Raw genomic sequence first — 27610 nt, forward strand, 5'->3', positions numbered from 1 at the left:
CAAATGGTTGTTTTTGTAGAAATATTTTTTGGGTTTTTTGTACTGTTTTTATCACTAAATCTTTTGGAGATTTATTTTCCTGGATGATTGAGAATGCATCAAGACGAACACAAAATGAAGTTCACAGCTTTTAGCAGTTCCCCCTCCCCACACACAAACAAAGAGGCAGTTTGCAGTTAGAAATTCGCAATCATTCACACACCCCCACTCCCCTCCACAATTGTCAGGTAACGACCCAATTTACATATGAATTGATGCTAACAGACTAGCCAAGTTAGCTTCCACTTGGCTGACAGAGGGTTAGAAAAGCCTGGGACTTCTAGTGTTAACAAGACTGGCTACGGATACCGACTACGGAACGGAGCGGTTGTCAGCCACCTCCTGTACATGGATGACATCAAGCTGTATGCCAAGAGTGAACGAGACATCGATTCACTGATACACACTACCAGGCTATACAGCAATGACATTGGATGTCATTCGGACTGGAGAAGTGTAGTCGGATGGTAACAAAGAGAGGGAAGGTAGTCAGAACTGAGGGAATTGAACTACCAGAAGGCAACATTGCAGACATAGAGGACAGCTACAAGTACCTGGGGATCCCGCAAGCGAATGGGAACCATGAAGAGGCCGCTAGGAAAGCTGCAATTACCAAGTACCTGCAGAGGGTCAGGCAAGTCCTGAGGAGTCAGCTGAACTGTAAGGACAAGATCCGGGCCATCAATACCTACGCCCTGCCCGTGATCAGGTACCCTGCTGGGGCAATAGGCTGGCCAAAGGAGGAGATAGCAGCCACTGACATAAAGACAAGAAAGCTCCTGACCATGCATGGAGGGTTTCACCCAAAGTCCAGCACCCTGAGGCTGTACGCTAAGCGGAAGGAAGGGGGCTGGGGACGGGTGAGTGTCAGCACCACAGTCCAGAATGAGACAAGAAACATCCGCGAATACATCACGAAGATGGCCCCAACTGACAGCGTGCTCAGTGAATACCTCAGGCAGCAGAAACCCAAGAAAGAGGAGGAAGGCGAGGAACCATCATGGAAGGACAGGCCCCTGCACGGTATGTACCACCGGCAGATAGAGGACGTGGCTGATATCCAGAAATCCTACCAGTGGCTGGACAAAGCTGGACTGAAAGACAGCACAGTGGCACTAATAATGGCAGCACAGGAACAAGCTCTGAGTACAAGATCCATAGAGGCTGGGGTCTATCACACCAGGCAAGACCCCAGGTGCAGGCTGTGTAAGGATGCCCCAGAGACAATCCAGCACATAACAGCAGGGTGCAAAATGCTAGCAGGCAGGGCATACATGGAACGCCATAACCAAGTGGCCGGCATAGTGTACAGGAACATCTTTGACCCGAGGTCAAAATGGGAGATGCCCCCAAGGGTGATGGAGAATGACCGAGCTAAGATCCTGTGGGACTTCCAGATACAGACGGACAAAATGGTGGTGGCTAACCAACCGGACATAGTGGTGGTAGACAAACAGAAGAAGATGGCTGTAGTGATCGACGTAGCGGTTCCGAATGACAGCAATATCAGGAAGAAGGAACACGAGAAGCTGGAGGAGATATACCAAGGGCTCAGGGAAGAGCTCGAGAGGATGTGGAGGGTGAAGGTCCCGGGAACAACATCGGAGATCTGTGTCCAGAAGAGCGCAGTCCTGGGAACAGCTAAGATACTGCGCAGGACCCTCAAGCTTACAGGCCTCTGGTAGAGGACCCGAGCTTGAAGGATAAACCGCCCGCAGGGGCGAGGTGGGTGTTTTTTTAATATATATAAACACACACACACACACACACACACACACACATATATATACATATATATATATATATATATATATATATATACACACACATATACATATATACACAGCGAGACAATAAATGAAGAAGCAAATCATGCTTTCAATTTCGATTTAGCGCAACAAACTTGGAGTTCGGTGTATGAAGAGTCAGATGTGGACAAGGCTTATGAAAATTTCCTAGAAATATTCACTGTACAATAAACATTGTCCTGTAAACGAACACAGGACAAAGAAAAAACAGATAAAAAGTCCTTGGCTCACAAAAGGAATTATCAATGCTTGCAAAAAGAAAAACAATCTGTATAAACAGTTCATCAAAGTGAAAACAAAAGAAGTGGAACAAAGATATAAAGCATATAGAAATAAATTGACTGATAATATAAGAACGAGTAAACAACTTTATTATAGAAGAAGATTATAAGAAAATAAAAACAATATAAAAGGAACTTGGGATGTGTTAAATAACTTAATTAAACAAGGATTTTCTGGAACATCATATCCTGAATATTTCATTGATGCAAATGGTGAAAATCACAACATGAGTAATATTGTTGATGGATTCAATAATTTTTTATAAATGTTGGCCCTGAACTAGCAGCGGACATACCATGTCAACAAGATGAAAAAATCAGTAATATAAAATCAAATCCCTTTTCACTGTTCCTCTCAGCTACAGATGAGCAAGAAGTAATAAATATCACATTAAAATGTAAAAGTAAGTCTTCAATGGATTATCATGATATAAATATGTTTGTAGTTAAACAGGTTATTCTGAATATTGCTACTCCCTTAACATATGTCTGTAATTTATCATTTCAGTCTGGTTGTTATCCAAAAAAAATGAAAATTGCGAAAGTAATACCACTATACAAAAGCAATGACAAAGACAGTTTTACCAATTATAGGCCTATTTCTCTACTGCCACAATTCTCTAAAATTTTAGAAAAACTTTTTAATTCAAGATTAGAAAAATTCCTTGAAAAACATCAAATAATAAATGTTGGTCAGTATGGTTTCAGAACGCAAAGAACCACTTCAATGGTGACAATTGAGGCAGTAGAAGAAATTACTAATGCAATGGATAAAAATAAATATGCAGTTGGTATTTTTGTTGATCTCAAAAAGGCCTTCGACACAATCAATCACTCAATTTTATTGGATAAATTGGAAAGATATGGTATTCGAGGGAAAGCTGGTAACTGGTTAAAAAGTTACCTAACGGGTCGGGAACAATATGTTAGCATAGGGCATTACCATTCAGAGAAACTTGGTATTACATGTGGTGTTCCCCAAGGGTCAGTGTTGGGACCAAAACTTTTCAATGTTTACATAAATGATATTTTTGATGTTTCTCAAGTACTTAAACTCATACTGTTCGCAGATGATACAAACATATTTTTCAGTAGCGATGATTATACTGATCTTGTAATGACCGTAAACAGGGAGCTAAACTTAATTAAAAAATGGATGGATATAAATAAATTATCATTAAACATAAATAAAACTAAAGCAATGTTTTTTGGCAATTTAAAATATAATATAGAATTACCAATTATCATTGAAGGTGTACCAATTGATAATGTGAGTGAAAACAAATTTTTGGGAGTCGTAATTGATAACAAAATTTCATGGAAACCCCACGTCAGACACATAAAAACCAAAATTTCCAGAAACCTCTCAGTTTTGAACAAAGTGAAACCATACCTCGATAAAGATGCACTTCGTACTCTGTACTGTACCCTGGTTCTTCCATATCTTACATATTGTGTGGAAGTGTAGGGAAACACATATAAAAACACAACTAATCCATTAGTCACAGTACAGAAACGAGCGCTACGCATTATTCACAAGGTTGGTTATCTAGATCATACTCACAAACTCTTTCTTCAGGCAAAGTTACTTAAATTCCAAGATCTGGTTAATTAGAATACATCCATAATCTTATACAAAGCCTTTAATAAACTTCTACCTGTAAATTTACAATCTATATTTGAAATTCGAGAAAGGGCTTATAATGTGAGAGGCTTCGGAGAATTCAAATTATATATATCTATATATATATATATATATGTGTGTGTGTGTGTGTGTGTGTGTGTGTGTGTATATATATATATATATATATATATATATATATATATACATATATGTATTCACAACATACTTTGTTTAAACAGAAATACAAAAATCAAACATTAACCAGTAATAAAAGACATAAAATATTTAAAAGTAATAAAAGAAAACAAAACAAAACAATTTAGCAACAATAAGTGAAAAAGAAATTACAGTAGAAAAACACCAAACAGCAAATATTTTTAGCCGAAAACAATTTCAGCTGCAATAAAAAAAAGTCTGAATTCAAAAATCAAACCACTCTACAGGACCCCCCTCTAATTTGTTTTTTTATTCTTTATTTTTTTTAGTGTACTATGTCGCAGCGGTTCGCCACTGGTGTTCTTTTTTGGTGTGTGTTTTAAAAAACCAGGGTCTTCAGCCAGGGTGTGACTGGTTTTATACATGGCGACGGTCTTACATATGCCCGTGTTAGATATGGCTGATAACAGTAGGTTTAAATCTGAGACAGCGTTTAAAAACTCTGTCCAGCCGATAGGTCTCAAACCCTCAGAAGGTGTGTGTGTGGTTGTGACGGCTTTAATTAGATCATAAATGTGTGAACTAGGGATGGTGTGTTAATCAACAACAATTTCGCCTTTGTCGTTGTAAAAGATCAAGTCTGGCGAAAGGGTCACCGCTGATAGAATAAGTTCTGCATTCCTCATACTCCTTTTAGGTATGTGTGTTAAAACATTCTCCACAACAAGATCCCTCACCCCTGCATCACCATGAACAGGCGATGTGTCCGCCGACTGGGGCTGCACATCCCTATTAAATTGTTCAGGTAGTGATAAAGACAATACGTTCTTTTCAAGGGCACCTTGTCTCACAAGCGTAAGGTATCTATGGAGATTATCGCTGTACTTTTTAGCTTTCTCATGCACATCTATGTCAGAATCTTGTAACATCTCCTTGTCCAACTCATTCTGAGCCTGTTGTCTGATGCTGCTGGTGTGCTGCTGCTGCTGCTGTTGCTTTATTAAGTCCAACTGGTGTTGGAATACCAAAAACATATTTTGCACATGTTCCATTTTCACCTGTTTGCTATCAGACTGGTTATGAAAGGGATTGCAGCCCCTAATAACGGTAGTAAAAACCCTCCAGATTGGTTGTCTTTCTCTTTTTCAAAGTTTTGATCTTTTTGTTAGCAATCAGTCTGATTATTGTTTTTTTCTTTTTTAGCTGTTTGTACTTCTGATTGGTCAGTGGAATGTTACCATGCAATACGTTAAAGACTATCTCACACAATGCATTGATAAAATCTAAGTTTGAATTACTAATAATAACTCTGCGTAGAGTAGGAGGAGCCCTGTATATCATCTCCAACAGAGACAGATTCCTCTGCATGCGCGATGACATCCTTTCACCTCTTTGCTGATTTTTGTTTTGGAATGTAAACAACCGGAGGGTCTGATAGTAAATTTGTTCTGAGTCTTAACTGGTCCGGGGTCTTAGCTTTATAGTCTATTAAAAGATACCCATATGTTGTGGATGTGGCATCATTAAACGATTCTATAAAACATTTAGTATTACCAGGAAACATTTGCCTACCTAAAAGCATAACCTGATATTTATCTCTCAGATTTTTAAACAATATTAGGTAGTTAGTGTTCAAGGAAATGGTTCTACTGGATTTTCCTTGAATAAACAAATTCTGAACTAGATATATACACAACTCAAATTTCTATGATGCACATAGGATAGATACTTTGTACATACATAGATACTTTGTGAACACATTTTGTACTTCTAAATTGTTAGCGGCATCATTCATTACATCGTCTATAATTAACAAATTGTTCTTGTCTGTAGGCAGAAGGTTGTCATCAGCAAGAGATTTGGGTATACCGTTAACAAAGTTTATGTCTCTTATCTTAAGAAGCTGGTCATATAGTGGCTGCTAGCATGAGTATACAGTGGCTTGCAAAAGTATTCGCTTTTCCACTTGGAACTTTTCCACATTTTGTCACATTACAGCCACAAACATGAATCAATTTTATTGGAATTCCACGTGAAAGACCAACACAAAGTGGTGTACACGTGAGAAGTGGAACGAAAATCATACATGATTCCAAACATTTTTTACAAATAAATAACTGCAAAGTGGGGTGTGCGTAATTATTCAGCCCCCTGAGTCAATACTTTGTCGAACCACCTTTCCCAATTTTTAAATAAAATGATCGCATCAACCTACCCAACCTACATCAATCTACCCAGTAGATGCGTAAAAAGTAGTTAAATTAAAACTAGTGGTTTTATTAAATGAAACGCTTGTGAACTGTCATGAAGGCTGAAATTACCCATTCAGAAGAAATTCGCATTTGTGCTGTTTTTAAAATCAAATGTTTGCATCGCTGTCTGTTGAGACATTGTCAGAATCATAAAATTAGTGTGATTAAAACACAATTAGTAACACTTTTGACTAGATGTAAATAAAAAGCACCTCCGCTTTGTTAAGGTGCACTGCGAAGCAAAACGCCTTCCACTCCGCCCGCAAAACAAAGAATTGCTCTTAAGGATGCTTATGTCTGCATAATTGAATGTTGAGACATACCAAAGTGATAAAAATAGTTTAATTAAAAACCCTATGGTTTGTTTAAATTAAAACCCAGTTAAAAACACATGAACTCATATAACCCCTCTGACGCCCTGTGTGTTTCCACACATGAACTTGCATGCGCACAAGCACAAAACCGGTCAAACCGGTTGTCTTGTACTAGTGCCATCTTATTACTACTTGTGCAGCTTCTCCGGGTAAGTCAAAAATTTAAAAAGAGAAATGAATGAACTTACCAGGTTTCCCGATCTCTTCACATATCTTCCTCCAAGCTCGGTCCTTTGCATTCCTGTCTCGGTACAGAAAGCAGCTGGTGTCGTACAGCTCCGGTTTGCTACGGCGTTGATTAGCCTTTCCTCCATATTGAATGAAGTATGAAGAGCTTTGGCTGGATCTGCCCCCTTGACCTAGGTCAGAGCTACATCACCAAACACGCGTTTGACGCGTTTTCGTGACGCAAATCTGCTTCTCAATTTTCGTGGGACTCGCAATCGCGATTCTCCATTGACTTTACATGTAAACCAGACGCTTTGGTCAGGTCTATCGCGTTCGGTGTGAACACACCGTTAGAACTGTGAGGAAGAACTGTACACAGTTAAGATAAGATAAGATAAGATGACCTTTATTAGTCCCACACGTGGGAAATTTGTTTTGTCACAGCAGGAAGTGGACAGAGCAAAAGATATATAACAAAATTAGAATACAATAAGAATAGAATAGAATAGAATAGAATAGAATAAAATACTATATACAGTAGAATAAATAGAATAAAATATACATAGGATAAAAATAGAATGCAAATGCTTTATACAACCAAGTAAAAAATAAAACTTTTTCAGAAAACGAGTATTGCATTTCGTGTTATTGCACATGTGTGTGTTTGATCAGTTAAAGTCTTTGTTGTGGAGTCTGACAGCAGTGGGGAGGAAAGACCTGCGAAATCTCTCCGTCCCACACCGTGGGTGCCGCAGTCTCCCACTGAAGGAGCTGCTCAGTGCTGTCAGAGTCTCATGCATGGGGTGGGAGATGTTGTCCAACAGGGATGACAGCTTAGCCACCATTCTCCTGTCACTCACCACCTTCACTGGGTCCAGAGGGCATCCTAGAACAGAGCTGGCCCTACGGATCAGCCTGTTCAGTCTCTTCCTGTCCCCAGCAGAGATGCTGCCGCCCCAGTAGACCACACCATAAAAGATGGCTGAGGCCACCACAGAGTCATAAAAGGTCTTCAGGAGTGGGCCCTCCGCTCCAAACGACCTGAGTCTCCGCAGCAGGTACAGCCTGCTCTGCCCTTTCCTGTAGAGGGCGTCTGAGTTATGAGTCCAGTCCAGTTTGTTGTTCAGATGAACACCAAGGTACCTGTAGTTGTCCACAGCCTCGATGTCCATACCTTGGATGTTCAGTGGTTGCAGTGGAGGATGTTTGTGCCTGCGGAAGTCTACCACCAGCTCCTTGGTTTTACTGGCATTGATCTGGAGGTAGTTCAGCTGGCCAAGTCCACAAAGTCCTGAGTCAGTCCTCTGTACTCCCTGTCGTCCCCATCAATGATGAGGTCGACTATTGCAGAGTCATCAGAGAACTTCTGCAGGAAGCACTGGGTGGAGTTGTGGGAGAAGTCTGCCGTGTAGATGGTGAAGAGGAACGGAGCCAGAACCATTCCCTGTGGGGCCCCCGTACTGCAGACGACCCTGTCCGACACACAGCCCTGAGTCCTCACATACTGTGGTCGGTCGGTGAGGTAGTCCAAAATCCAGGTAGTGAGGTGATGGTCCACTCCTGAGTTCTCCAGCTTGTCCTTCAGAACCAAGGGAAGAATAGTGTTGAAGGCACTGGAGAAATCAAAGAACATGATTCTCACAGTGCTTCCAGTGGTCTCCAGGTGAGCGAGGGAGCGATGTAGGAGGTGAATGACGGCATCATCCGCTCCAATGCCAGGCTGGTAGACAAACTGAAGTGGGTCCAGTGATGAGCTCACAAGGCGCCGAAGCTGAGCCAGGACCAGCCGCTCCAGGGTCTTCATCAGGTGGGATGTCAGAGCCACCGGCCTGTAGCTGTTGAGGTCCTTGGGGCGTGAAGTCTTTGGCACTGGAACAACACAGGAGGTTTTCCAGAGCTGTGGGACTCTTCCCAGCCTCAGGCTCAGGTTGAAGAGGTGCTCCATCACACCACACAGTTGGTCTGCGCAGGACCTGACGACCCTCGAGCTGATGCCATCTGGACCCGCTGCTTTCTTGGCTTTACTCCTCTTCAGTTCCCTCCTAACCTGGGTGGTTGAGAGAGACAGGCTGGAGCCTTGTGTTGAGTGTGTATTGGATGCTGTTGTTGGGGGTGGGAAGGAGTGAGCAGGGTGAATAGAGGAGGTGTGAAGTGTCTGAGGTGTCAGAGGTGGAACAGCAGCAGTGGGGGTGGGTAAGTCTGCAGCCGATGTTGGAGACTGCCTCATGGCTGAATCAAATCTGTTGAAGAAATGATTCAGTTCATTTGCCCACCTCACATCCCTCCCAGGCAGAGAGTTCTGATGTTTGTGGCCCGAGATGGTTCTGAGGCCTCTCCAGACTTCACCAACGTTGTTTTGCTGAAGCTGGTTCTCCATCTTCTGCCTGTAGCTGTCCTTCCCATTCCTTATCAGTCCCCTCAGCTCTCTCTGCACCCTTTTCAACTCCTCTTTGTCTTTGGATTTGAAGGCCCTCCTCTTCTGCTTGAGGACGGCTTTAATTTCTGGGGTAATCCAAGGTTTGTTATTGGAGAAACACCGCACAGTCCTGGTAGGTATGGTGTTATCCATACATAAATTAATATAGTCAGTAATGCATGTAGTAAGGCTGTCGATGTCCTCTCCGTGGTCGTCACAGATCACCTCCCACACAGTCGACTCCAAACAATCCTTAAGAGCCTCCTCGCTCTCCTCCGACCATCTCTGCACTGTGCAGGTGGCTGGTGGCTCCCTGCGCACTAAGGGCTCATACACAGGGACAAGGTGCACCAGGTTATGATCAGATCTGCCCAGGGGAGGGAGAGGTGATGAACTGTATGCCTCTTCAGCATTGGCATACAGTAAAACCAGTGTTTTATTGTCTCTGGTTGGGCAGGTCACATACTGGGTGAAGGTGGGCAGTGTGGAGTCCAGTGAGGCATGATTAAAGTCCCCTGATATTATGAGGAGGGCTCTCGGAGATTGTGTTTGCAGTCTGCTGACCACTGAGTGTAGAGTGTCACAGGCTGCATCCGCGTTGGCCGAGGGGGGGACATACGCTGTTATCGTGATAACATGCGAGAATTCCCGGGGCAGGTAGTACGGACGCATGCTAACGGCTAACAGCTCAATGTCTCTGCTGCAGAGTTGTTCTTTCACAGTGATGTGCCCAGGGTTACACCATCTGTCATTCACAAACACTGCCAGTCCCCCTCCTTTCCTCTTACCGCTCTCTCTCGTCCTGTCCGCTCGCAGCAGCTGGAATCCCGGTAGTGTCACACTCGTGTCCGGAGTTAGCGATGTTAGCCACGACTCCGTTAGCACCATGATGCTACATTGCCAGTACTCTCTCTGTAACCAGGTTAGCGACGTGAGCTCATCCATCTTATTGGGCAAAGATCTTACGTTTCCAATAATTACAGAAGGAAGAGATGGTCGATAACGTCTCCTTCTCGGGCGACGGCGCTCCTTCCCAGCACGACACCCCCGTCTTTTCTTCCTCAGCTCTCTGGGAATGTCGAGTCTGTCCGCCGGCAGTACCGCTGCGGGACGCAGTGCTAACAGCTGATCCTTACTGTAAACAAAGGATCCCTGCTCTGCGTCCCCACACACAGGTGAAAAAAATAGAAAAAAACTAAGAAAAAAGACCAGAACTAGTGCAAAACGGTAAAACATGGTTGCAGAGTCTAATTACTAATACGTTAGTTATAAAAAATTACTTGGAGAAAAAAGATAAGAAAGAAAGAAACTCAGAATGAGCAGAGCTGCTGTAACAGGCTGCCGCACACGGGGGGCGCCGGAAGTAAGATCAGGGTTAATCAGGGTCCCCTCTCTCTGAATTAGGAAAGGTCGGTAGCCACGTGTGGGCCGCGGGCCATACGTTGAGCATCACTGTTTGAAATGTGAACATTGTTCTGCTGCAGTGAATGGACTAAACCAGAGAAGAAGAAAACAGACTTTACCATGAAGATCCTCAGTGTGGATCAGTATAATATCAGCCTGATGTCTGCAGTTTACAACTTTCACATCATATTCATCTCAGCACAACTAAAACATGCTGACTGACCTCAGAGTTTCAAGTCCACATCCTGGACTCTGCAGAGAAACACACAGCATCTTCATTCCATGATCATACAGCTCGTTGTAGCTGAGGTCCAGCTCTCTCAAATGGGAGGGATTGGACTTCAGCGCCGGTGCCAGACAGAGAAAGCTGATCGGTGACAAACTACAGCCCCACAATCTGTATAAAGAATGAAAGATGTAAGTTTATTAGACAAAGTGCTTGAGTTCATTCAGTGTTTCATCATCTGTTCAGAGCTGAAGAAGGTTCAGAATGTAGAAGTTTAGAAAATGGAAACTCTAAATAGCTGAAGCCAACAGGAAGCAGCTTCAAACAAACACAACAAGAGAAAAAACTCTGAATGTTTCACATTAAAGTCATACATTTCTAACAAGAGTATTTTAATGATTGCGTCACTGATGAAGATCTTCTGATCAGTAGATAAACTGAAGCTCTAAAGGGCTCAGCCTTTATCTCCAAGAAACAAAGCTGATCATGGAGACCCACCGGATCAGCTGATCTGTGGACAGCACCAGCATCTTTAACTAAGGCTACGTTCAAACTGCAGGAAAGCGCATCAAATCCAACTTCTTTGACCCTATGCGACCAATATGCGATCATGGTATGACAGTTTGAACAGCACAAATCCAACATTTTCAAATCCTACCTGGGTCACTTTCATATGTGGTACTGAATCTGATACAAATCTGATGTGTTAGAAAGCGACTGCAGTTTGAATGGTCATGTCGCATTAAATCCGTCTTTTACGTCACTGACAAAAGACAGACACCAGTTATCAGCACCAGCAGCCACTGCCTGTGGATTATCATCATGTTTTTATGCAGAAATTGATAGACTGCTGCAACAACACCTACTAGCTCTGTAGCCGCCATTTTTACTTCCGTAAACAGAGCGCGTTGTGTGACATCTTCTGCCTTGAGGGCCATGAACCCTTCACACAAGAGCGCGTTTGCTGTCACATTTTATTCGTAGGGTTAATGTGGCAGCAGCTGTCACATGAATAATATTGATTCACCTTAAATCAACATGCAGATGATGAATCAAACATCTGAATCATCATCTCACTGCACTCACACTGAAACCTGCAGTGCTCCTGCGGACACACTCTTGGTGTGAACAACCAGGCAAAAAAAATCGGAATTAAGGATTAAGACCTGCAGAGTGAACGTACCCTAAGTGTGAGAGGTGAGCAGTCTTTGGAAGCCTTTACTGTCTGATAGTGATGTTTAAACGATGGCTGAGAGCAGGATTTGGATCATTATTTTGCTTCTCTTCTATTATTATGTTTAGCTTCTACTTCAGAGATGTTCTCTGAAATGTTTCCCACTGTTGGACAAAGTTTTCACACTTTCTTCATAAAGGAGATCTCCTGTGGAGTCCATCTGTGATAATATGTTAAACACTGAATTATGATTCATATGTGAACGCACCGACTGTTAATTAATGATGAGAACATAACCAGTAAATATGAAGATGTTTGAGTTTGTCTAAAACGATGAATCAGAATAAAGTAATAAAACAATGATGTTAGAGACAGGCCTAACTCAGGCCAGCTGTGTTCAAACAGACTTCAGCCATATGAGAGTGAGTGTGAGTGAATGAGAGCACACATTCTGATATCTGTATGTGTGTGACTTAGTGAAACAGAGGATTATACTGAATATACTGGGACTGAAAAACAGAGTTTAAAGAGAAAGGTGTTTGGATTAAAATGGATTATACTAAAGTGACCATGCTAATGAAATCTGAACTCACTGAAATGTGAAGTTAAGATTATTCAGATGTGAAAGAGAGAGAGAGAGAGAGAGAGAGAGAGAGAGAGAGAGATAATAAGGTGGGGCTAAAGATGAATGCCATGTAAAGAGCTAATTGGTTGACAAGATATCAGAGCGACAGTTTCAAGGTTTTGCCTGTGGATTATAACTTTAAGAAGATGTGAAATTCATCAACGAACCCTGCTCTCTGGATTATTTCCATGAACTCTAAGCTGGAACACATCTACAGTGCTGGAAGTGCCTAACTCACCCCAACCTCACTGTGTACATTCACTTTTTAACCCTTTATTAAGCAATAAAGGTGTAAATCTGAGTATTAACCTATGTTAGTGCAAACACCTCTAATAGGTTGCACACTCAATGTGCAATATCACTCATCACACTGCACCTCTCAATGCACCTGCTAGTTAGATGGCATGTATGTGTATGTATATAGATGTAAGCATGCATGTGGAAATATGTGTGTGTAGGTATGTACGGATGAATATATGTATATCTACATATATGTATGTAATGTATGTGTGTGTATGTTTGCAGGTGTATGTATAACTTGTACATATCTTTCTTGTGTAAATGTAAATGTTTTATTGTGTAAATACTTATGCTATTGTGTACTTCACACTCATGGAGAAATCCCAAACTGCCTTGTTCTTGTAACAGTGACAATAAAAAGCTATTGTATTCTATTCAATTCTATTCTATTTTATTCTAAAGGTCTGTGGGCCTACTGATCCACAGTGTCAGCACAAAGTTCACATCATATTCATCTCAGCACAACTAAAACATGCTGACTGACCTCAGAGTTTCAAGTCCACATCCTGGACTCTCCAGGAAACCACGCAGATGCTTCACTCCATGATCATGCAGCTTGTTGTAGCTCAGGTCCAGCTCTCTCAGATGGGAGGGATTGGACTTCAGCGCTGCTCCCAGATAATCACAGCTGTTTTTTGACAAACTACAGCTCCTCAATCTGTATAAAGAATGAAGGATGTAAGTTTATTAGACAAAGTGTGAGCTTGAAATCATTCAGTGTTTAATCATCTGTTCAGAGCTGAAGAAGGTTCAGAATGTAGAAGTTTAGAAAATGGAAACTCCAAACAGCTGAAGCCAACAGGAAGCAGCTTCAAACAAACACAGCAAGAGAAAAAACTCTGAACTTTTCACATTAAAGTCGTACATTTATCATAAAAACAGGACAAAGACTAGAAAAAGTTTTGTTTTTTTCCTTCCAGGAACCACATGGCTTCACTTTTAAAGGTGAAGTGTGAAAGAAACGGACATATTTGAAGTCCAACACCTTTTTCCAGTCACATGACTAACAACACTGGTCTCTATGTGTAGCTGGCTGTGAGACCAGTGCTCAGGGAGCGTCTACAAAGTGCAACACTGAAAGAACATCACACACTCATTTGCTTCCAGCACTTTCACACAAACATCTACTGTCATTATTGTCACCAAACTCTGTGGATCCTTTATTGCAAATTCAAATGGGATCAAATGGTCAGACAAAAGAGGGTTATGAGGAAATATGATGAAATGTTGTGTATTAGCAGCAAGTTATTGCATCATTTTCCTCAGAAACGAAAACAAATTATTGACAAACATGTTTTTATAAACTCAGTGTTGGACTTTGATCAGCAGGATAACCTGATGTTTTAAAGGCAATTTTGGTCTTGCTGTAGGAGAGTCCCGTTATTACTTAATATTTATGGATGATGTTCTAAATTAGGCTCAAATATGTGACAGACATTTAATCCCATGTCAGTTTGGCCTCATCCTGGGCCGGATCATCCAACACACACTCTGACCACAGGCCCAGGGGCCACGCACAGCTGGGCTCCATCCAAGAGACAGGAAACTAAACCAACACAATAATAAAGAGCACCATTTGATCTTCTTATATTTTAGCTTTTCAAGCAAAACATAGTAAAAACATGTGCACATATAATAATAATAATAATAATAATAATAATAATAATAATGTACTTTATTGATCTCCGTGGGGAAATTCCTCTCTGCATTTAACCCTTCACTCAGTGAAGGAGTGGGCAGCCATTGGGTGCCCGGGGAGCAGTGTGTAGTGGCTTTACAAATGAAAGAGGAAGAGGAGAAGAAGAGGAGAGGGAGGCCATCCTGACCATCACTCCAGCTGAAAACATCACACTTCCATTAAAGTTGGTGAGAAAATGTTGAGCAGGATGAGCTGCTGGCTAATCTGGAGGCTGTAGCAGCAGCTTACAGCCACAGTGGATTTCCACTCATGAAAAAGCTCTGGCTGCTTCATTTCTCATCTCATATCAGAGACTTTAAATCTTCAGTGATGCTGTACTGTGATGCTTCCTTTCAGCCCAATGTGCTCTGTATTGTTTTATGCAGGTCATCTAAACAGGAATGAGCAGCTCATTTCAATATAAAAGGTTGGAACTGTAAAGAAAACAAACAGAGCTCATAAACTGAAACTGATTTCATTTTTTCAGCTGGAACATTTTAGTTGTTCCTTATTCAATACATACATAATTATATTTACAGTAAGTCTTATCATCCCCCTTTTCCCTGTCAGTCACCGCCAATGTTCCCTCTAATTTTTATTGTGTCTGAGCGAACGCGGAAACCTCCTGAGCAATCCCTTGGACCTCTGTGAGCAACATCAGACGTGTGCACTGTGGTCACACCAGCATCCAATCCATCCAAGTTACATGGTTTATTAAAATAATCAAATTACAGCATTTACATTTATGTTAGACTACTTTTAATTAACTGCTTTATTCCACTTACAATGAAAATTAAAAACAATCTTGTTCATGACCTGTGTAGTATGTTAACACTATTGGAAGTAAAAATAAATTGAACTCTAATTTTGAAAACACAACTTTCTTTCTTTTTTTAAAAAAAATAAAGCTCTGATCTGTATTATGAGTCTGTGGTCTGGGAGAGACTCTGTAACTCTCTGTCTGCAAAATAAAGTATATAATGACCAATGTTGGGCAATTAATTATATAGTTACTTCTTCAAAAAAGTTACTGAGTTTTGCAAACAACAAAGTTTGTTGCAGCTGTTTACCTAAAAATGCTGCCAAGGCGGGGTTTTTTTAAAATAAACATTTCAAACTATTTACAGAAAAATCAGCTGTTCTGCATCAAATCTGATGCCACATAAATTATTTGTGCCACTCCAAAAAAATAATTTCTGTCCACTATGAGATAAAGGAGAACAACAGCCTGATACCTGCAGGCCTGACAGCAGCAGATGTATCACTCCTGTAACACCTGTAGATTTGCGCTAAATGTGGTAAATCTCTCACATCTCAAAACACCACCGTCACTCCTAAAACTTTCCCCTTCCTAAACAACTAAATGCCATATCGCCATATCATTTTTTGATTGATCGACATGGTACATTTTTCCACCAGTAGGAAAAGTTGGGGTTTTTTGGTTTTGTTTTTGCACAGGCGGAGAGCGTTTTCCTTGTAAAATGCCGTTTTTACCGTTTCTTCCCGCAGTAAATACAAACAACAATAGTATTCAGGAAGAAAACCAAACATTGCAGATATTTTTATCATAACTCTGGTTTTACGTGGCCTATCAACACAATTTAAAAACTGGTATAAAGTCCACACTTTATCAATTGTTCCGTCTGTCCTGCTCACATCTCCAATGGTTGTACATGTTGTCATTAACGTGGCTTCACTCCACATCAGCCAGGCCGGTTTGCCAGCTAAAACACCGGTGTCGGCACTTAAGGACGCTGTCATAGCCTGTAAACCACGTTGATTAGCTGCGTGTACACCGGAAGGTCGCCGGTTCGATCCCCGGCCTCTCTGTCCTGGTCGTTGTGTCCTTGGGCAAGACACTTTACTCTACCGCCTACTGGTGTTGGCCAGAGGGGCCAATGCCGCGATATGGTAGCCTCGCTTCTGTCAATCTGCCCCAGGGCAGCTGTGGCTACAACCGTAGCTTGCCTCCACCAGTGTATGAATGTGGGCGAGAATGAACAATGGCATTGTAAAGCGCTTTGGGTGCCTTGAAAAGCGCTATATAAATCCAATCCATTATTATTATATACAAATGTGAATCGCATCACTGGCTGGACAATGGGATAAAGTGGCATCGTTCTAATCCCATACTGGAGCAGCCAGTCACTGACTAACACTGCAAAACAGAATTGTTAAAGTATTAATTTTAATTTCAATTGAGATTTGATTTTATTTTTGTGCGCAACACATATTTTCTGTGCGCAGAGACTGTGCCAGCAGTGCGCAATTGCACACGCGCGCAGCTTAGAAGGAACATTGTGCACCACCACAGTTCACTTCAACAAAACTTTACTTCAGATTTGTTTTCATGTTTTGATCCAGTGATGAGAGCTGTTTCCCCCATGTCCAGTCCTTGTACTAAGCTAGGCTAAACATGTCCAGTGCCTGTCTCTGTGCAGCTTTTAATCTGATGTTAATAAGGTAGAAATGGAGGAAGAAGAAAATGACTTCATCAATCAACAGTTTTATCAATAGTTATTACTGTTGTTTATGATCCCCTACATTATCCTACATTCAAATATATTCTCCAGCTACAATAGTGTTTGTGTTCCTAAAAGGATTTCATGAATGTGTTATTGTTCATGTCACATCTGTATGAAAGAGGAAGTGAGGTTTATCCTTCATGATCACAAACTGTTCCAGCATGTAAACCTGAGATCTGTGTGGAGTAGTTGACCTGTACGATGTGCTCAACACAAACATTATTTACCATCAGTTACTGTGTGACTGAACCACGTGTGTGTATAAAACATCGCTTTTAGTTTTAATACCACATGGCAACATTCAGACGTGAATCTATACAGTAACACTTTGATTTGTTACAGTGAGGAGACTGTTGAAGGGAACGATGAGGGGAAACTGTAAGAGCAGCAACAGAAACCAGGAGACAAAGCTGAGGTCTGGGTTCCTCTATGCTACACACAGCCTCCTGCTCCTGGACTTTAGTAAACACATAAATATCTCCAAGTACACTTACTTCAGAAACTCTATTAAACTCATTACAAGTTTACTTCAGCTTTAAATGACCCACAACATCAGCACACATGAGTAAACAAAGTAACCCACACAGCTACTGTTCAAGTTTAGTCATCTTTAATACAAATATACCTCATTATTATGAATCTCACCGCTACCTGCTCATTGAACTGAACAATAATTCTGTTTCACCATTAAAACAAAATATGTGACTGTAAAAAATCTTCAGACACTAATTAAGAATCTCCTAAGCAATCCAAAGATAAAGAAAAGGTCACCTGCCAATTCTATAAAGCTTGGTTGTCTATACAATAATATCATTTAATGATCAGCAGTGGGGATGTTTGGATCCTGACCTGAGAGTTTCCAGTGTACAATGTGGACTCTGCAGTACAGCAGACAGAAACTTCACTCCTGAATCCTGCAGGTCATTGTTACTCAGGTCCAGCTCTTTCAGACTAGAGGACTGGGAGTTGAGGACTGAGGACAGAGCATCACAGCTTCTCTCTGAGAGGTTACAGCCACTCAGTCTGGAAGAAAAAAAAACAATCAAATTAATTAAATCAGTCAAATGAAACATTTTTTAATGCCAGCATGCAATACAATTATTGGTTAACTAAATAGCTTCATTAAAACACAACTCTTCTTCTATATCAGCACTTACTCCTTGTAAGCTCCACCTGCTTCACCTTGTGAGTCAGAAGACATGAAAACAAACTGTAAATCTAGTAGAAACATGATTGGAAATCTTCTCAGATCCATTTGTACATTTAGAGCCTGATACTGAAATATAGCAGCACGGACATTCACAGCAGCAAAGGGTTCTTGCTGATCTGAGCTGGCTTGGCCCTGGCTTATTGAAGATTAAAGAAAGTGGAATCAGCTGTTCAAAACCCTACAAGGCTGCCCGCTGTGACTGAGACAATGGGACGGGTCGTGACTTCTCAAAATGGGCTCATTGAACGCAGCACGGATAAGATCTTGAAGAAGCTCATGGCGGTCGTGAGTTCTCAGACTTTGCTCTTTGAGCGCAAAACTGATAACTTCTCGGAGAAGCTCGTGGCTCTCCAACGGGAGATTGAGAGACGAGTGACTGACTGTTAAATCAGCTGTGAAATTGACATGCAGTTGTTGGCACCAAAGAAAACCACCATCACTTCATGCGGCTAACATACCGGCGCCAGCTGTGGTTTCAAGGCTGAAGCTGAACATAACAAATCTCACCCTGATCGGTGTTTAGACATCCTAAGCATGCTTATCCCCTCCCGGTGCAGACGGTGGGTCGAGGGGACCAGCGCAAATGCTGCAGGCCCGGATGCGCTGTCTACCCCGGCTGTCTCTCACCTTTTACCCATCCCTGTTGCTTGTCATGTGTTTCTATGGCGTATTAAGAGTTTTCATGTGCTCTGCGCTAAGGTCATTTTTTTTTCTGTTCTCAAACTGATCTCCCTGTTGGAGCTCAGTCTGGGGGGAGTTCTTTTTTCTCCTCATCTTTCTTGATGTTGTGCATTTTCTGCTGTTCGGTTCCGGGTCGCTGCTCTAGCGGCTGACCGGCCAGCTACCTAGCCTGACCTGTCCCCCCAATGTGATGTTTGTGTATTGTATGTACGGTTGGCAAGGTCAGTATCCTAATTGCCCCTTAAAAATAAATACTGGGTTCTGAATCTGAATCTGAAAAGATTACAGAAGACGACTCTGTTCAGTAAATATTACGCTCATGCTGTCAAGAAATACCAAAGGCAGGTAAAACTCTGGTCGTTGCAGCTATTCAGTATGACGTGCTTTGTACTGTTCTGCTGCAGTTTGTGACACCTGGTGGACAAGTTGTGAAGGATGATGAAACGAACACTTCACTCAATGTTTTTCTTCTAAACTGGATGTAATTTTGGCAGCCAAGAGTTTTTAACACTCTATTCCAGCTGCAAATAGGAACACAACAAATAAATAACTTTACCCACTTGGATCCTTATCATTCAAGATTGTGAAAAGATTCTATACTGAGAGAATACTGGTGATTTTAGATGAGAGAGATGATTTGGAAGATGATGAAGGGGAAATGTTTTCACAACTTGAGGCCTTTTGTCTTCATTGTATAGGACAGAGACGACAGGAAGGGAGGGAGCAGTGAGGAGAATAACACACAGGAAATGGTCTTGGGCAGACTCAAACCAGGCCCTGGAGTCACGACTCTAACTTTCAGTACATGGGTCACCTGCTCAGCCAGGTAAGCTACAGCAGTGTGTGAGTTAATTTGAAGACAATTCAATTCAATTCAATTTTATTTATATAGCGCCAAATCACAACAAAAGTCGCCTCAAGGCGCTTTATATTGTACAGTAGATCGCACAATAATAAATACAGAGAAAAACCCAACAATCATATGACCCCCTATGAGCAAGCACTTTGGCGACAGTGGGAAGGAAAAACTCCCTTTTAACAGGAAGAAACCTCCGGCAGAACCAGGCTCAGGGAGGGGCGGCCATCTGCTGCGACCGGTTGCGGTGAAAGAAGGAAAACAGGATAAAGACATGCTGTGGAAGAGAGACAGAGATTAATAACAGATATGATTCGATGCAGAGAGGTCTATTAACACATAGTGAGTGAGAAAGGTGACTGGAAAGGAAAAACTCAATGCATCATGGGAATCCCCGGCAGCCTACGTCTATTGCAGCATAACTAAGGGAGGATTCAGGGTCACCTGGTCCAGCCCTAACTATATGCTTTAGCAAAAAGGAAAGTTTGAAGCCTAATCTTGAAAGTAGAGATAGTGTCTGTCTCCTGAATCCAAACTGGAAGCTGGTTCCACAGAAGAGGGGCCTGAAAACTGAAGGCTCTGCCTCCCATTCTACTTTTAAATACTCTAGGAACAACAAGTAGGCCTGCAGTGTGAGAGCGAAGTGCTCTAATAGGGTGGTATGGTACTACAAGGTCATTAAGATAAGATGGGGCCTGATTATTTAAGACCTTGTAAGTGAGGAGCAGGATTTTGAATTCAATTCTGGATTTAACAGGAAGCCAATGAAGGGAAGCCAAAACAGGAGAAATCTGCTCTCTCTTTCTAGTCCCTGTCAGGACTCTTGCTGCAGCATTTTGGATTAGCTGAAGGCTTTTCAGCAAGTTTTTAGGACAATGATGACTATAAGTCAGGTAAAAAAAAAAAAAAAAAAAAAAAAAAACTTTTCATCAACCAACAAGGGGAAAACAGTGAGCTTGAATGATCAAGCTTTGACCAAGGTTGGCTCACTCCTCGGTCTTCTTGCCCAAGGAGTGAGCCACCCTGCATGGCTATCAATATGGTGCAACGATATATAGTACAGGCCATCCAACCTGATTTTTAAGTTTCCGTCCCAGATACCACCTTAAAAATCATCTAGATTAGGATATGTTTGCTGATCTGAATTGTGTTCTACAAACAGAGCTGTTGTGTGTCCAAGGTGAAAAGGAAGAACATATACATGCATAAAGTCAATAAAGTCAGAAGGTTTGCTTTAGACTGTGGTGCAGTTTATCATCAAAGACTGACAAACAGGCACCATGCTGCCAATAAATGCCATCAAGTCTGACTTGAGTTTTTTCTTTCTTTTAATCAATATTAAATTTTATAGTGTGGGATTAAAGAGTTTATTTCGCAGCTACAATATATTCTGCAGCATTAACATTACATTAATAATATAATCTACAGGATTGATATTGCATTAAGATGGTTATTGAACATGCTGACCTCACATTAACATTTTTATTACAGGTGCAGTGATAACCCTTTTATATACACACCCTGCATTTTTGTGCTTGTGTTACGGGTTCGAAATTGAGGACGAGAGTAAAACAATGATGGTCCAGAAGAGGTCGGTCAAACAATTGATTTTAATGAATGCACGCAGCGTGGAGAGGTGTAAACTGCAAAACATCAGTTGTACATCTCTACCCAAAATACACTCTAGATTGCTTTTATCCCATCAGGGTATTGTAACGCCCCCTCTTGCGTTTACAGTCACATAATTTGCATGTACAGAACATTCATGTATTTTAAGAGATAACTGCAGACACAGAAGTTCCCCATCCATCCAAATATGGTGAAGATCTCAGGCCTTTGAGGTCCCCATGGACTTGACATCCTTTCGTCACCTGTAACTAAGCAAACTCAAATACCACAAGAAGCTGAATACATTCAGGCCTTTGCTCAGCTACTATTTTACTGTAACCATATACTCAGGCTCTGAGTTATGATATATATATGTTAACTCAATCATTTTAAAGTAGTTATAACTGCACCTGTAATAAACATGTTCATATTTGATTATGATAACCCCTATAATATAACTTATAACATAATGCCAGCAGCTTCAATACACACTTTGATGAAATGATAATTAATGTAATGTTAAGGATGATGGTTATATACAGTTCAGCAGTGACCTAATTTCTTTAAATATTACAATTCCCTCTCTTGATGTCTCTCCAGAGACATCACCACACCATTTCCTTGGGTCACTCCTCGACCCACTCTGTCACCTCTACATCCATTAATGGCATCATGGGCCCCGAAACCACCATTCCCAAGTCCACTTCCATCGCTCTGACCCTCTCTAGCCGTCCTCTGACTCAGCAAATCAGAAAACCACCTCATGTCCTCTAGGTGGTCCAGTAATAAAACACCAGCTCCCACTTGAAAACACTTCATGCTTAAGTGGTCTCTGCTCCTTTTCTGGGTCCCTCTCTAGTGGAAATCTTCTCCTGTAAGGGATAAAACAAACCGCCTCTCTCTGCTACACCTTACTAACCTACTGTGTTCATCTAATGTTCCTTTAATTATTCAAAGTTGGTTGACAATATCATGTTCTGGGCTCTATCCATTATATTAACTTTACTTAATCTCAATACTCTTTATGTGTGTGAGCAACGCTTTTAGTTCTATTAAAAAACACCCCGGGTAAAATATACACCAGCCCTATGTCAGCCTAAATGTCCGCTAGAAAACACACTTCAAAGTTTTCTATCATCATTTACTCCTCTTTTTGCTTCAAGCATATACATAACATGCAAAAGTTACTGTTCATACCAGTTTAGACAAGTTTCCATTATCTACAACATTTTGTTTCACCCGGCTCACCCTCACACATTTCCTGTTCACTTATTGCATATTTATCTTTAACACCTTTTACCTCAGCAGTTGCTAAGCAGAAACAAAGCAACATGTGTTCCACCTTTACCCTGTAAAATAAATCCATTTCATGTTTGTGTCTGTAAGCATGTTTTGCATTCATTCATTACACTCCACGCCATTCCTGCAAGTTAGGAGCTGTAAATTTAAAAGCTACATAAAGTCCAGGCCTTCGGCCTGGCCTATATTTAAATCATGTGTGTTTGTAAGCGTGCATGCAATTAACCTGCTATGTTCTCATCTTCCCTCAACATGTATCACCTGGACACTCTCACCAGTGAAGCTTAAAACCCTTTTGGACGGAACATTAACTCTAAACAAGCACAGTTATGCATTGTGTATAAAATGAACTCAACCTGTAAATAGAGACATCACTGTTATGACAAACATATTCAATACTATTAAAATAATACTGTACAACATGTTATTAATGCAGTCATCATAAGACAGATTATATGATAGCAATAAAAGAATCTCTAAATCCCCAATCCCAACAGGTCCTGTTTTTAAATCTTCCCTGACTTTCCCTTCAAGTTATGCTGTCTTAGTACAATAATTAGGTCCTCCTAATCCCATTAAATCTGCCATATTGATTCCTTCATGTGTAAGTGTCAGATTTCGAGCATCTAAAACTTTACTCAGTCTCTGTTGTGCTAATGATGTCATAGTGAACGCCTGCAAGTTCACATAAGCCACCACACTATGTTAGTCAGAACTTTTAGTGAGTATTCTCTCCCTACATGTGCTGTTTCCTATATTATTTTGGCCACCCCTGCTGCATGCTGTGCACATTTAGGGTGCCTTGCTTCTGTTGGGCTCAACCTTATGTTAACCTACATAAGTACCTGTCTTAAGAGCGACCTCTGCACAGCTCAGACGCCAGTTGCAAGATCTCTCTAACATTAAAATCATCAGCTGTGACTTATATAGTGTTATTTCGGTACTTTATACTTCACTCATTTGAATATTGTTTATATGGGGAGTTCCTCTTTTTGTGTCTATATTTATTAATATGCCTTGTGCACTAAAACTTCCTGTTTTTCAGTCTGGCTGAGCACTTGTTTGTGAGTAAAAGGTGGCCTTGCTCTACAAGCCAGCCTTCATTATTAAAGTACATAAAACAAGATAATGAGGAGATTCATATTAAAAATATAGCTTTTATTCCTAACACCAGTCCCCGTTTTTTCATTTCTCCCCTGAGAAATGAACTAATTCCTAGTTTATGACATTTAAGTTTACTTCAATACATTCCCATTTAATTTTTTTTATATAGCGCCAAATCACAACAAAAATTGCTTCAAGGTGCTGCATATATACAGAGAAAAGCCCACCAATCTTGTGACCCCCTATTGAGCAAGCACTTTGGCAACAGTAGTAAGCAAAAACTCCCTTTTAACAGGAAGAAACCTCCAGCAGAACCATGCTCAGGTACGGGCAGCCATCTGCTGCGACCGCTTGGCGTCAGCTAACAGAGACTTCTTTTAACAAAGAGACCTAATATTTAATAATCCACATTTCACTATTTTATTCTTCGGTTCAGATCTGGATTCTGTATTGTTCTTTATTTATTATTATTTATGTTTAGATTGTTTATTGCTAGTCTTGGTTTGTTGTTGTCTGTTTGGGAGCTGACATAGTCTCTATGGATAAGCGTCTTTTGGTGGGGTAGCATCAGGAGAGAAGCTCCAGAGAGGCATCTTCCATGTTAAACACTAAAATATAACAAAAGAGATCTTCTCAACGTGTTGTATATTTTAATATTTCCTTATTATTTTGTCATAAAATAAATCAACCAAATAACTTAAGCTGTGTGACAGCGTTTACGCCGGGCTGTGAGCTGCCCTGAATCTACTTGCTACACCCCCCTTTCACCCAATTTAATTTCTCAAGAGACTTTAACTCTTCCTGACCTTCCCCTTCTCTCATCTGATCATCTCAAGCACGTCCTGTACCAAATTTGCTTCCTCTTTTCAAGTCCCACATTTAATTACAAGCTCTAACACATTTGCCCTATACGGCTGTCTCAACGTGTTTCCTGTCAACTTACAAATATACCAAAGTTATTCTCAGAACTCAGAGCTGAGGTTCCCCTTTCCTAAGTCTGTATGTTCTACAAAAGAGCAAGTCGGTAAACAAGTTTATCATCACAAAGATTATTAGGTAAAGGTCACGTAGACATTTGCTTAGTAACCCTAAAAGAGCACATTTCCTGTAGCTCATTTCCTGTAGCTAATCACATATATTAAGACCCCCCTTTTTGTGACACATCTCATGTGTTACAAACTCAAAATCCTTCACTCAGGTTAGGGAATTAAAAGAAAAGGTTAATCATATCATATTAGGTATAGATGCTCCGAGCCTTCAAACCTGTGTTTAAGGAATGAAATCAAATTAATCATCATGTCAAAATCCCTTCTTGGCTCCATCCACAGCCTGCATCCTTGAAACGTCCTAGAAACAAAAACCTGTGTGTTAACCAGAACTTCACACTTCATACTCAGTTTCTCCCACTTATGATCCAACCTGTGTTATAAAATAAAACTTAAAACAGAACAGTTATCAGTCATATGTCCAACCTTAGTCCAGTCTTTTGTCAGTGTCCAGTCGGTCCAACCTATGGTCTGCCTGGTCGTCCATTCACCCACACATTCACTCACACGCATTAACATCGGGTATTGGTAGACTTCCGCACGAATAATCAGATTTTCCACTTTCAGCAAACTCAGTGTATTTATATAATCATTTATTTTCTTTTTACTCGTTTCTAGGAAAATAATTCTTTATACTTTTGGACTGGATTGGCTCGCTGCAATCCTTTTCGACAGGGACCCACAATCTGACCCATTGTAATTCGGAAAAGGTCACCTTACTTTTTGTTTTCCTGAGACTATTGTCGGCGCCGTTATTCATTGTTGTCTTTTGCAGGCCTGCTTAGAACAAAAATGAGAAAAAAGAGAGCTGAGTATTAGCTCATCAAAGTACAAAACAAAATCACCTGACAGGTTTTTTCTTTATAAGTGCACTGTTACAAAACCCCTTAAACATGTCCATGTTTATTAAAACTCCCTCTTTAAAAATAAAACGACAACCTCAAAAATCTTCAACAATCTTAAATTTCACCCATAGAACACACCCAAAACGTAAACAGCTACACCGTTTCGTACACAATATCCCCCTTTAAGCACTTTACCAAACTCACATTCAACCAAACATATAAGCACGTTCTCACAATATGTCAACAGTAATTTATAAACCTCTTAATCAAATTTTCACCTCTCAACTGTCTGCTTTGCTTCCTTTCCTCAAGGCCTCAATCACACACACACAGCAAGCTCCTCTATCATCACTCACATTAGCTCTCCAACTAATTTTCATACTCAGTCACAAGATAAATACATGTTTAAACCTTATCACATTATTCAATTATTTTCATTTTCTGTCTATACTAATCACTTGTTTTTTCAATCAGTGCAACAGCGCTCCTAAGTCACCCTTCTTAAACTACTTTAATCACTTCCCTTTTGTTTTTGTTTTTTTCCATAACTCACTCCCTTGTCATACAGCTTCGTTTGAGTTATTCCACAACTCTATTTTATCCAAGTGTGTTTTAAGTTTATTTTCTTCAACATTCACACTTTTTAACACTCATGAAATTAGCAAGCTCATTTAATTACATATGTTTGTGTTCTTAGCCAGGTTTTAATCACTATCTATGCATTAATCTTCATGGGCTTATCTCTGTAAGGTTAGTGCATTTTCTGTTTGTGTGTGTTATTTTTATAAATGTTTATTCGTGATCTTTGTGATCTCGTAAATGTTTCTTTTGCAGTGTTTCAGACTCCTTTTGACAGGGTGTGTTTTCTCTCTCTGGCTCATCACTGGTCATTGTTAGTGGCATTTCCCCTTCGCCTGTACCCAGCAGCTTTACCCATTGAAGTCCCGTCTCCTCCAGTGACTCCAAGGTCACTCCGGGACTTAGGTACAAGCAATCGTGACTGCGCCTTGCCTTAGGTTGTCCCAGGGTTTCGAGGTGGGATCTTACCCGTCATGGGCTGTCCAGTCTTCCATGCTCGCCTGATACGGGGGCAAACTGGGCAAGGGTGTTATCAGGCCTAGGGGACACACTGGTTCTGGAAATTAAAGGAGTGTAAACTGCTTTCTTTATTAAACTTTCCAACAATAATTTCACATGTAACAGTTTGTGTACGTGCGTTTTCAATTCATTAATGTAATTGTTAGTTCATGTATTTATTTCTCTCGATCTGTCTCTTTTCTAAACCCTGTAATTAATATAATTTTATTACTTTATTACTTTTTCTTAAAACATGCATTCTCTTCATCTTCTTATAATTTAACTCTGTCTATTTCTCTGGGTGCTCCCCTCACCTCATCAGTCACACACACACCTTCCTCTCACACACACTTTTAAAGGTTCTAACCTCTTTCAGACGCCATGAGTCGTCTCACACACCCTGCCTTTTTCTCTCACTCAGAGAACTCACGCAGAGTCACTCCAACCAAATACTGACAGCATTCACACAGTTAAAATCACACAAAATACGCTTTCATACGAGTATTTTGGACATGCCTTCCATGATCAGAAAGAGCAAGTCAAAAGAAAAAAGAAAAAGAAAACTGAAACCTCTCATCGTCTCACACCCCGCTTCTCCCCACACACACATAACTGAAAAATAAAGCACACCAACATTTATGGCTCACGAAATATACATCTATCAAAATTCAGTCATTTACTATACATCCACACTAATATATTCAAACTGTATTTACACACTCGTGATAAGCAAAACCAACCTCTTATATACAGGCATTTAGCAAAACGCTCAGTCCTCTCGAAATTGAAACCACCCTCTCTGCGCGTCACCGCTGCTCATTTGCATTTACACAC

At 40.8% G+C, this 27610-nt stretch overlaps 1 protein-coding gene across 1 annotated transcript in view; it reads right to left on the reverse strand.

Moving 5' to 3' along the window:
* LOC134624179 (NACHT, LRR and PYD domains-containing protein 12-like) overlaps positions 1–27610 on the reverse strand; it is a 463420-nt gene that overhangs the window by 166481 nt on the left and 269329 nt on the right. The window contains exon 8 of the mRNA XM_065470091.1: positions 17900–18073. Coding sequence (XP_065326163.1) covers positions 17900–18073 — 174 coding nt within the window. The remainder of the gene's footprint in view (positions 1–17899; positions 18074–27610) is intronic.

The sequence above is a fragment of the Pelmatolapia mariae genome, linkage group LG3_W, assembly GCF_036321145.2.
Source record: "Pelmatolapia mariae isolate MD_Pm_ZW linkage group LG3_W, Pm_UMD_F_2, whole genome shotgun sequence".
NCBI classification, from domain to species: Eukaryota; Metazoa; Chordata; class Actinopteri; order Cichliformes; family Cichlidae; genus Pelmatolapia; species Pelmatolapia mariae.